The sequence below is a fragment of the Thermobia domestica genome, chromosome 13, assembly GCF_964235325.1.
Source record: "Thermobia domestica chromosome 13, izTheDome1.hap1.1, whole genome shotgun sequence".
Lineage (NCBI taxonomy): Eukaryota > Metazoa > Arthropoda > Insecta > Zygentoma > Lepismatidae > Thermobia > Thermobia domestica.
The window spans coordinates 88,501,337-88,513,622 of NC_137466.1; the positions used below are offsets into that span (position 1 = coordinate 88,501,337).

Consider the following 12,286-nt stretch of genomic DNA (forward strand, 5'->3'; position numbering starts at 1 on the left):
GAACCACTACACCTTACTTCACTTTCGGACCTATAACACAGCAACAGTGCAGAGTTAAAAGCTGTACATTAGCACATTACCTACGTAGGTATGCAAGATTACACATGCAAAATTTCAGCGCTCTACGATATGCAGAAGTGGGGCAGGGTAAAAGTTTCTTGCGCACCTCTCGTTAACCGACAAATTTCAAAGAAATCACACATGTGCAAATTACTCAGAAACTATTGATTTGCGACCCCTGGTTTATAGGTGAAAATGTTCCAAAGTACTTGTAGAATATTTCCTCTCAAGGAATGCATCGAATTACCAGTCACCCTGTGTATATGCATGCTTTATTTTGACTTGTAGAATAATGCTCGGTCCATAGGCGTCATTTTTAGAACACCCGATATATATCCACTTATAAAATGAAGGATCAAGATTTAGAAACAAAATGGGATAAATTATGTATGAATATGATGGTACAGTCAAAATCAAACATTTACCTCCGGCAAGATTATTTCAAGTACGAATTACTGTATACGGTAAATGTCATCCAAGTGTTCAATGATAACGTAAATTATAACTAATCCAATATATCTTGAATTGGTTTGGATTTGAGCTTGATATATATTCTTTCCTTAAAGGAATTAGGTAGTGTCATAAGAATAATACTTCAAAAGAATTCATTTTAGAAGAGATCTTTATAGCATCAATGTCAAATTCAGAGCTGACAGACATTAAACGTAAGGCAGATTTTGTCTTCTGAAGTTCCCTTAGAATTAATTAAAGAAGCAAAACTGATTGACTTCGTTAATATTCTCCATTTGTTTCACACTTACAAAAAAATCTGCTCAGCTACTTAATTACACTTTCATGTTTCCTGTAACTAAGTCCAATAATTTTTACACTGTACCTTCAGCATGAAAACTGGTCTGTTACCTAATATTGCATGATGGAGACATAATTTACAACCACAACAAATAAACAAAACTAGACATAATATAAATGCACAGACATAGGTTTCTTCGAAAAGAGAGAAAGGATAAAATACTGTCCACTGATTATCGATATACTTACTAAGTATCAAAATATTTACACAACTTTTTCCTACGACGCAGGCTGAGGTGAAGGTTGTGTTGTTGAAGGTGGAGTGGGCACAGGAGACGTAGAGGATTGTGCATGGGGAGACGTAATCGAAGACATTTGAGGGCCGGCCACTAATCCACCGCTATGAGAACCAGACGTTGCAGATGGCACCGACTGAGGCGAGGGTGGAGTTGGAGTTGTGCTGGGAGTTTGGTCATTTTGGGAAGTTAGTGTATTCGATCCGGACTGTGACGCTTGACTGCCACCAGTGATGGTTGGATTATTAGTGTTCGATTGATTTGCTGAAGCACCAGTTTGGCCACCTTGCGCTGACGCAGGCGATGGAACTGATTGAGATTGTGACTGTGTCGCACTCTGAGATCCTTGCCAGCCTTGTTCGTTCATTAATCTTTGATGAGCTTGCTGCCTCGCTCGGAACTCTGCTGCCTTCAGTTGTTCCAAGTGGAACTGTTGTCTTTCTTGAATCAGCTGCTGTCGCTGGTATTCTAAGCCCTCCCTCTCCCTTTCCATCGTGGTCTCTAATTCCTCGAAGTGTCGCAATTTGATTTCCAGCTTCTTCATTTGAGTTTCTACTAAGAGAGCAACTAACGATTTGATTTTCCGTTCTTCTACGGCTGCCAAGTGTTTCGCCTTGACAGCTGCAGCTGCCAAAGCAGCCGCTGCAGCAGATTGAAGCTGAGCATCTTTCACTAATCGATCTTGTTCTGTTTCTGGTTTCTTTGGAGGCTCTTCCTCTTTTGGTTCCTCTTCTTCCATCTTTTCCTCCTTTTCCCCTTCTTCCCCTTTAGGCTCTTCCTTTGGTTCCTCTGTGGCCGGTTGGCTGTTGGTATCTCCTTCTTTCTTCTCCTCGCTGCTTTCCTCGGTCGCTGTAGCAGGAGTCTCTCCGCTGCTCGCCTCTTTCTCCTCTGGCTTCTTCTCTTCTTCCTCCTTTTTATCTACTTCCATTGGCTCTGATTTCTCCTTTGTTTCTTCCTTTTTCTGACTTTCTTCACTTGGTTTCTCTTCTTGACTTTCCTTCTCAGTTTCCTTCTTCTCTTTCTCACCTTCTCCTCCCTCTTCCTTTTCAGGTACCGTACCAGCAATGCCACTCTGTCAACGATACAAAATATCCATTATCTCACAATAAATATTGAAAACAGGTAACATACAAAGATTTTCGAAATATTTTCTAACTTCGTTCAACTACACGGTACATGGGTAATTGAAAATGATAAAGACTAGCCTGATTAGAGTAAAATTAAGTCAGATTAAAACGCATTTCATCCAAGTTGTGGAAGTTATGGTGCAGTGTAACACCGTTGATGGGGAAACTTCTTGCAAGGTAACTGCGTAGACAAATATCTTTCTCTTTACATATTACTTAATGATCTCGAATACTGTGTAATCAGAATCTACTGTCGTGAAAGTGAGTGCAGAGAAAAGAAAGGTAGTCTAACAAAAAGCTTGTGATAACCATCACCTTCCACAAATGGATTTATCCCTGGTTATGAATTGCATCAACACTAGCGTGGACTCTTACCTACTACGAGGGGAATACTGAAAGTAGTGAGCAACATGTTTTCACAACCGTAATCTTTAGTTGTAAGTGAAACCAAGTATATCATCTCAATCTACATACCTTTCTTTCTTTCTTTCCAAACGCTGACGCTGTTTGTTGCTAGCACGTGACCACAGGCAGGATTTCCAAAATGGCGGGCAGCAATGTTTCAGCGTGCTGTGATTGAATTCCTTGTTAAGGAGGCAGACTACTAAATATTTTTCAAAAGCTAACAATTTTTCTTTTGCCCGTTTTTCGTAAGTGAAAAGAGGTAATGAAATATAACTTACCACAATAATAGGTAATGTTATTCTACAACCGAAAATATGAATTTTCAGTATTGCCATCCATAGAAATTACAGTGTGACCAGAATTTGAATTACCCAAAAATCTAGGTTAAGGCAGCGACTAGAAAAATGAACTCAACGGTAATTGATGACTTATTATGTTGTCTTTGTTCCTTGTTAACTACTTTTTAAATAATATTTATATTTATTTTGTAATAACTTACATAAATTATTACAAACTAAATAAGTTATTACAAAATAAATACAAATATTATTTAAAAAGTAGTTAACAAGGAACAAAGACAACATAACAAGTCATCACTTACCGTTGAGTTCATTTTTCTAGCCGCTGCCTTAACCTAGATTTTTGGGTAATTCAAATTCTGGTCACTGTAATTTGAAATAAAATCTTTGTTTTACGCCCCACGGTTATGCCGGTGAGGCTAAACGAGACGGTGATTATGAGTAATAAATGAAATGGTGGAATGAAGAAAGTGGGAGGAAACGGGAGAACCCCGAGGAAACCCACGCACACGGTTTGTTCACCACAAAGTTCACTTGGCGGGGGCTGGGATCGAACCCGGGACCCCAAGCACCAGAGGTAAACGCTCTAACACGGAGCCACCGCGGCTCCTGGTCACACTGTAATTTCTATGGATGGCAACACTGAAAATTCTTCGGATTTATTTTCGTATGTAGAATAACATTACCTATTATTGTGGCAAGTTACATTTCATTATCTCTTTTCACTTACGAAAAACGGGCAAAAGAAAAATTGTTAGCTTTTGAAACATATTTAGTAGTCTGCCCCCTTAAAGAGGACCAATCTGCTTCTGAAATTCACCGCAGATTGCAGCGTGGCTACGGAGATGTGTGCATGAGTGTCAGCAGTGGAGTTAGGAGGTGGGTGAAACATTTTAAGGATGGAAACACGAGTATCGAAGATGAGCCTCGCAGCGGACGCCCTCGAACTGCCTCTACGGAACGCAATAAGGTAAGGGTTGATGAGCTGATTAGGAGAGAGAGGCGTATCACTGTGAATGAAATCGCTGTAAACCTTGGTGTTGGACATAGTGCGGTGCAAGAAATGATTCACAGTTTAAGTTATCGGAAGGTTTGTGCCCGTTGGGTCCCACATTTATTAACCGAGGACCACAAACGTCAGAGACTAATCATTGCCCAAACCCTTCTTCAGAGATTTCGATATGAAGGTGATGGCTTTTTGACGAGCATTGTGACTGGAGATGAAAGCTGGTTCCATCATTATGAACCTGAAACAAACAAACAAAGCATGGAATGACACCACTTGAATTCGCCACCGAAGAAAGCGAAGACAGTGCAATTGGTAGGGAAAGTTACGGGGAGCGTCTTCTGGGATGCACAGGGTTGCATTCTGGTTTACTTTCTTGAGTGTGGACAAACCATAAATTGTGCCCGCTACATCCAGACATTTTGAAGCTTCGTCGTGCTCTGCGTGATAAACGTCCTGGAAATATAATCCTTCAACAGGATAATGCGCGTTCGCATACCGCACGTCCCACTACGGAGATCAGGAGATTTGGGTGGGAAACACTTCTACATTCTCCCTACAGCCCCGACATGGCGCCCTCCGACTACCGCCTTTTCGGTTTTGTGAAGAAACAGATGCGAGGCCATCGCTACAAGGCACTGGAGGATATTCGACAAGCAGTGCGTCAATGTCTACGGGCAGCTGGAACGGAATTCTATCGCAACGGTATTTTCAACTTGCAGAACGATGGGGAAAATGTGTGTGTGGAAGGGGGGGGGGGGAAGGAGACTATGTGGAAAAGTGAAAAAAAAAAAACTCTGTAGATTGAGATTGTTTCACTTACAAACAAAGATTACGGTTGTGAAAAAATGTTGCTCGCGACTTTCAGTATGCCCCTCATATATCTATAGGTATTCTGTTTACGTATACAGATGTTACTGATTGCAATCATTAGTGATTAAAAACGGGCTGTCTCAGAAATAAAGTAACCATTTTTAATTGTGTTTTTCTCTTATTTATCTTAAATTGAAATCCGTGTTTCGCTTACATATTCTATGTAATGTTCATGGAGTTATCTGTGATTAAATAAATAAATTAAACGTATGGTGTTTCATCTGTATGTTATTTATTTTAACTGATATTTCAAACGCCCTGACTGTGTTTATCATCAGAACTGTGTTAATTTGAACGTTTATCATCAGAACTGTGTTAACTTTTACATGTTTCATTGTCCATTAAAATGTACTGAGAATGATTAGGCACCAAGAGGTTAGAAAGTTATCTGGCGCATTTCTAGTGCGGTCTTTGTACTCAGTACTTTGTTTGGACGCTTTTTGCTTTGATATGATCGATTATTGTTTTAATTCGCTGCATTGATTTTGAGAATACATAAATAAAATGATGATTAAACTAAGAAATCTTAGGTGCTTTACGAACCAACGAATGTCTATTCGTCGTCAAATTCCAAGAAAATTTTCCGACACCCGAGCACGACGAATTATTATTTTGTGAAACTGCATTGAAATCCCTTTTTTCATTGCATTATTTGTACAAAATATCAAGTTGCTGCACTAATTCGTGGCATGCTTGTTCATTATGATACGAAATTCGGCCGTAGTATTTCAACTACAGTTGTGTCGTTTTATAGAGTATCTACGGTTTCTAGTGATTACTTTATTTCTGAGGCAGTATTATCTCCTCCTCCCTACATTTTCGGAAGACCTAAATACATTTAGGTCTAACCACTATGTGAAACCACAATGTGATATAGCTGAATATTAAATACACAATGTTTAAAACGTGCATGATTAAGTTGGACAATTTTATAATTTTAAAATAAATAAATTACTGCAAGACGTATGAATATACGGTGTTTTAGAGTTAAATTTGGACGGGTAGATAAGATAACGCTTCAATTTAAATACAGTCATAAAAATTTCAACGCATTATTTGATAGATAGAGTACTAATGTAGGGTGTTCCAGAAAAGTACATAATCAACGTTCAACATGAGTAATTCTTGAACTGTAAATGATGGAAGTGAATTATGATTTGGGGTATGTAAACAGTTTAGAATAAACAGACATAGGAATCTGCAACAAAAGACATTCTGCATAAACGAAAAAAGTTAAGAACGGCGGGGGGAGGAATCACAAAGTAAAGTCACGTAAAGCATACAAATGTAAACTGACTTCGACAATTTTCAATGTGAATAGACTGGGTAAGTGGGTGTCTAATCGTACTAAAAAAGAAATAGCTCATTTTCACTTACTATTGATCATTTATTGCCTAAAGATGGAACTGAGTTCACCTACCAAGTAACACGTTTTCTTCTTATTATCATTATTATTTATTTATTTATTAAACCTTATAAACAACTTCACTGCTAATGTTCGATACTGTCGAAAGTTCACTTTTACTAATGCTAATGGGTTGTTGTTCTACACAGATCCTTTCAAATATTCCCGAAGTAAAGTCACAAGATATCAAGTCTGGCAAGCAAGAAGACTACAACTTTCTGTGATTACGAAAGACTTTCTGTGATTACAAAATAATGTTCTTAACACGTCTTAAGACTTTGGCAGCCATCCCTACTCTAACAAACTGTCCCATTCATTCACTTCCAAAATACCAATAAACTGTGTAACTAAATCAATATATACGATCTTCAACGATGGTACGACTGTTAACTGAAAAGTTCTAAACCTCACTATGAAGAGGGGTGGGGAGGGCGGTGAAATTGCACGCACAACTATTAATGCTTTGTAAATCTGTAGCATAACTCACATCTTCAACGGCTATAAAATCCTAACAGAGGCCTACTAGCTTCATACAAAAGCTGGGGGAAAATCACTAACCGAACTCACCCATTCTTCTCATAAAAAGAGAATTACATCGAGAGAGACGCCACTGAAAGTACTTTATAGACAGGTGTTCTTTCGTAATCCATTGTGAAAAATGGTCAGCAGCGAATTTAAATATGGAACGTGAAAAAAAGTCTGAATGACCCTGCGTAAGACGTCAGCACAGATCAACAGCAGAAGCCCCTGAAGATATGCCAAGAAGTGCAAGTAAGATTCTCGATATGTATGAAATGTAATTGCACTAGCTTCCAAGATTTGAAGTTATTTGAAGAGGATTCAGAAGTTTATCTCGAATTATTATAATTATTGATAATTCAAGAGTACTATTTTATACTCGAGTACAAAAGCAGTTTATACACCGGAAACAACCTATCCTTCCTTATCCACTCTAAAGGCAAAGGTCAACTGGAAAAAGTAATTCAACCCATATTTTCGGAATGGGCAGTCTTTTCTTACTGGACTTCTTCCCAAATACTTTCAGCCTGATTAACTGATTGTATGAACGTAGCTGATTATGCATAAACACAAAACGTACAGTAGCAGCCTTGATTGTGTAGCGTTGCAAATTGCAATTCGGAAAGAAGAAGTATGAATATAAAAGTTAATGACTCTACGCAGTTACGAAAAATCAAGACAGAGAGAGAGATAAAATACGAAAAAGAATTGAAACTAATTTTTGATTCCCGTCCAAACTATATCTCACTGAATTTGTATCTACAGAAGAATAGTAAGAGAAACCTTCATTTATCATAAAAACCTAACCTAATATATTATTGTTGCGTACACAAATTTCATCTTAGGCACAACAGCAAGTAACGCTTGCGTTTTGTTTATTCTTCAATTGTACTTGCACAATATGAAAAGGAATAAAAGCAAAATTTTAAGAGAAGTTTCTGCAAGTTTCATTATTTAAAAGATTCGTGGAAGCGAGGCTTTGAACGAGTTTTATTGGCATACATTTAAATCAATTTAAATATTATAAATTTTCAAGACTGACTGGCTTCCTTTGTTTGGTATAAACAAGAAAAATATGAACAAGAATCAAGGTCTTTTATTTGAAGAATTACCAATGTACTTGAATGAAGTTCCCGGATCCAGAATTTTCAGAAATGCATTTGTGTTGATTTTTAAAAACGAACTGATATTGTAGCTTTTACTGAATATGTAAGATATCCCTAAGATATACGACACAGAAGCATATCTAAACTAGTAAACTCCAAAGTAGTAGAGTAGTAGTGTTAGAACAGAATACGAAAGGTCTAATTCTCGTTACTACTTAAATGTAAATCATATTAAATTATATTATATTATATGATTGATTGATTGATTGATAGATATAGTACTTTTATAATACACAGATAAAAATTAACGAACTGACCGGTTTTTTTTTTTTTTTTTTTTTTTTTTTTTTTTTTTTTTTTTTTTTTCCCTTACCTATGGTTATTTTAATATATCTCTTTTGTAAAATCTTACCTGTGCTAAGCCTGCAGAAGGATCAAATTTTCCTTCTACTGCAGATGCTTCCACATTTTTCACATGTGCATCAAGTAATGCTGCTGGTACTTCGTCCTGCAAAGCAAATGTTGACTAGATAAGTAATTTGCATGAATTTCATGAAACTTAGTAACAATTACGAGATCAGGAATATATAACGAAGCCATGCTTTTCGCGAATATACAAAACTATAAGAAATGAAGAACTTAAACCCGTTCCTTAACCATAACTACTAGTATGCTTTCAATATTAAAAAAAGAAAAACGCAATTTACCATTTATAATAAACTTTCTTTTCCTTATGACGCGTAACAATATAAGGAGTTGATTTATAAACACACCCATTATAAATTTTTTTCTTTAAAAAAATCGCAGCATCTCGAACTCTAGCAATACTTAAACTTTTAATAACTGTTATTAACTGATCAATGATTGATTAACACTTTCGATTCTAAGCCCGAGCAGGACTCGGAGTAGCTTACTACAAACGAGCAAACCCCGAGTTGAATTGAGTTGATTTTGAGTTTAACGCTCCGTTCAGCAGCTAGGTTATATGAGACGTGGACGTACTGATTAACGTGGAATTCGAACCATGAGCTCCTGCCGGGAATCGAACCCGGGTCTCCCACGCCAAAAGCGCATACGCTAACCGCTTAGTCACGAAGGAGCTCTAAAGCAAAGCCCGAGTCTAGCTCTGTAATAATGCAGCTATTCCATCAAGCAATACATCAATAAAAGTTGAATTTATCTTAAAATACCAGGTGGGTGAAAAAATAACTTGATATTTTTAATACTCTATACAATGTCAGTGAGTTTCTATTACCGTGTGTTTTAATGTGACAAAAAATTTGTTTTTTTTACATATCCTAACCTTTTAACTATTTTAAAACCATCTTTAAGTCTACCACAGGCTGATGAAGGAAGTAGCATTTTCTGAAAGCGCTATCTGTTGCATGTAGAAGAAAATTCTGCTACTTTTTTTTTTTTTTTTTTTTTGAGTAATAGCCTTTTCCGCTTTTTCTCATTATATTATTACTGATTTTATGTTGGAAACAGTACTATAATATAAGGTAATTATTAAGATTACACACATTAGTTCAATCGCTGACCACTGAAAGCAGCACATGCAATGTAAACAAACATAGCGGACCACTTATTTGCTTATAAGCGAGCTCAGATCACTGCGCGTTATAAAGTATGGAAATCGATCGTTTTAGTGCAGAGGTGGTGGCGTACAGTGAGTGGAGTGAATGTTACAATTCGTCCAGAGACAATTAACTACTGTCATAGGCTCTGTAAAAGATGTAAGAAGTGGCCGCTCATCCACATCACGGTCGGAGGAAAATGTGGCAAGAGTTATTAACCGCAGCCTGACAAAATCAACAAGCCATGCAGTTCGTGAAAGTGGATTATCAACGCATGCACTATGTGTAGCTTCGTATAAAGAACTCAATCTTCTCCCATGGAAATCACATTAATGTTCAAAAGAAGAAATTCGAGGACTGTAACCGAAGAATGGAATTTGTATTCCATTTTGAGGTTTTGTCAATCGTCCGGGCATCACGTGATAATGATCCTCAAATGGCTGTTGAGAGGATACAAACTCTCCTCAAAAGGACTTTATGGTGCGGAATCACGGCTAAAAAGACTAGTTGGGTTATATCTTGCAAGATGGTGCACCACCTCACTTTGCACTAATTCTTCGCAAGTGATTGGACCAGAAATTTCCTGGACACTGGCTTTAACGGTGCGGATCTAACGAATGGCTAACAAGAAGTCCAGATCTCACTTTCTGTAAATTTTTTCTTAAGGGGCTACACTACGGAGGAGGTGTATAAGTGCAAACCTCGCACAGTGAAGGCATTGAGGGCATGGATTCAAAAGGTTACTGCCAATGTTCTAACCGATTTCTTTCGGACAAGTATAAAATGTTTATCTCTGGCCGTTTGAGAAAGCTAGTTAACAACGCACAAGTCTATGTTAAGATTTAACGTATTCTTTTGTTTTCTTACGTAATGAAGGACATGTACATGTTTTTCTAATAAATAAGAATAAAAAATACAGAATTTATAGCAGTTTTTACCTAGTTCTTTTTCCCCCCATCCGGTAGAATGTTTAAAGATTTATTAGCCATGTATTACACAAGCCTATCTTTTACCCACTACCTGATATACATCTTTGAAAATGCACTAAATTAATAGGAAGCTAGAATTTGTCATATACGCCCAGAAGTGAAAGTCTCAACTTGATGTTTGCCAAAACTTTCTAGTTTCATCTCATCCTATATAGTTTCGAAATTATATGCTACAAATTATGAGCTGACATTGTACAGAAGGTTAAGTCTACAAACGAAAGCAATATGTTTTTAACCCGTGGACGCCACCGGTACTTTGTAAGCACTTAACACCACCTTTTATTATTATGGGTGACACAGTGATATAAACAACACGCACATCTCGTGCAAATCATCCTTGGTCCGATCTCAGTTCATGTGAGTCTGCAATGAACAACATGGTGTCCATGCGTTTTCTCGGGGATCTCCTGTTTTCTTCCTCACTCTCATGTTTTAATTTCTATCGTAACACTTTTTCATTAATCATTCGTCTCCTTTACTCTATAGGGCATAGCGACAGGATGTAAAACTTAAGGATTTCACTTATATTATTATTATTATTATTATTATTATTATTATTATTATTATTATTATTATTATTTTAGAAGTTGTCATAATACGAACTTTCACAACACACTCTTAAATACTTAAAACAGTTGTTACCGTTTGACTGTAATGTATTTTCTCCGTGAAGTTAACTGTTCGTTAAAAATTGTTAATATTAACCGTTTGAAGAAATTCATATAAACTCAAAAAGTACTCACACTTTGCTCTTCCATGCCCTGTTAGGGTTTATTCAAAAAATAATATTAAAGATCAAATTTTCGGTGAGTTTTCAGTATAGGTAAGAAAAGGAGATTTATTGGAGATAGCATGGATGAATATTATTTAGCTAATAACTATAAACAGTAAGATATAAACAGTTGTAACACACACACACAAATCTTGAGGCACTATAACTCCTCGTACCTTTACTTTTCGATTTGATTTATGCATAATATATAGTTATTTGTGTGACCAAAAGAAGTAAATGTAAAAACTGAGAATATTACGATAAATATTCTCAGTATTTCGGCTAAGTTGTTATCTGAATGGATATTCTATAATTTATTAAGAATTTTTCACGTAAGGATCAATTATCGGAAGTGACACTTCACTTTTTTCTGAAATGAAAGTTTTTCATCAATGACAACAAACCTGAATTATATGGCAATAATGAGTTTTAAAATGCTTTGCTATCAAATAATCTGTCGCTTGGGTCATTCGTCAACAAGCAATGAATGATATATTCGAAAACTTGTAAAATTAAGGTACCTTTATATTTGCAAATTCCTCCATTGCAGCTTTAGCTGCTGATGCAGCAACTCGAGGATCAACAACAGATGCCAAAAATGCAACAGTTGACATTATAGGGTTCCCAGCTTTACTGAAAGGTATAGGTTGATATGCCAACGGTCCCAAAGCTCCTCCACCTAAAAGAGTAAATTCGATTGTTATACATACAAATTGAAAATGAGGCATTGTACGGAATTACACCCAACAAACCTCAAGCAAATATCTGAAAGAAAAAGTACTGTTATACATTTTAACATATCCAAATCTTATCGTAACCAGAAAAATAAAACTGTGTTGTTCAAGTATGAAAAATGAAATAAAACAGAAGACATATTCTTTCATTTCTAGATCTACTATTCAAAAAAATCTAGAGGAAAGGTTACTCAAGTATATATATATAACTCTTCGGAGGCGACTCCTGCCACGGAGACAAGAAAAAAAGTTCTCTTGAACTTTCGACTATCGGACATAGTTTCGGATCTACAAGGTGCCGAAAGCCTGGGAAAATGACTTTCGGACGCCAATAGTTCGGAAACTATCCAACGTAAAGAGGGCGGATA

General features: G+C 36.7%; 1 protein-coding gene across 3 annotated transcripts in view; it reads right to left on the bottom strand.

The window, feature by feature from the left end:
- Positions 1-664: 664 nt before the first annotated feature.
- The window catches only part of mor (SWI/SNF- related protein mor), a 74,340-nt gene continuing 62,718 nt past the window's right edge, over positions 665-12,286 (bottom strand). For all 3 annotated transcript variants that reach the window (XM_081736038.1, XM_081736037.1, XM_081736036.1), the window contains 3 exons: positions 11,706-11,863; positions 8,259-8,354; positions 665-2,178 (listed from right to left, as the gene is read on the bottom strand). In XM_081736038.1, the coding sequence (XP_081592164.1) occupies positions 1,090-2,178; positions 8,259-8,354; positions 11,706-11,863 (1,343 nt within the window). In that variant the 3' untranslated portion in view covers positions 665-1,089. The remainder of the gene's footprint in view (positions 2,179-8,258; positions 8,355-11,705; positions 11,864-12,286) is intronic.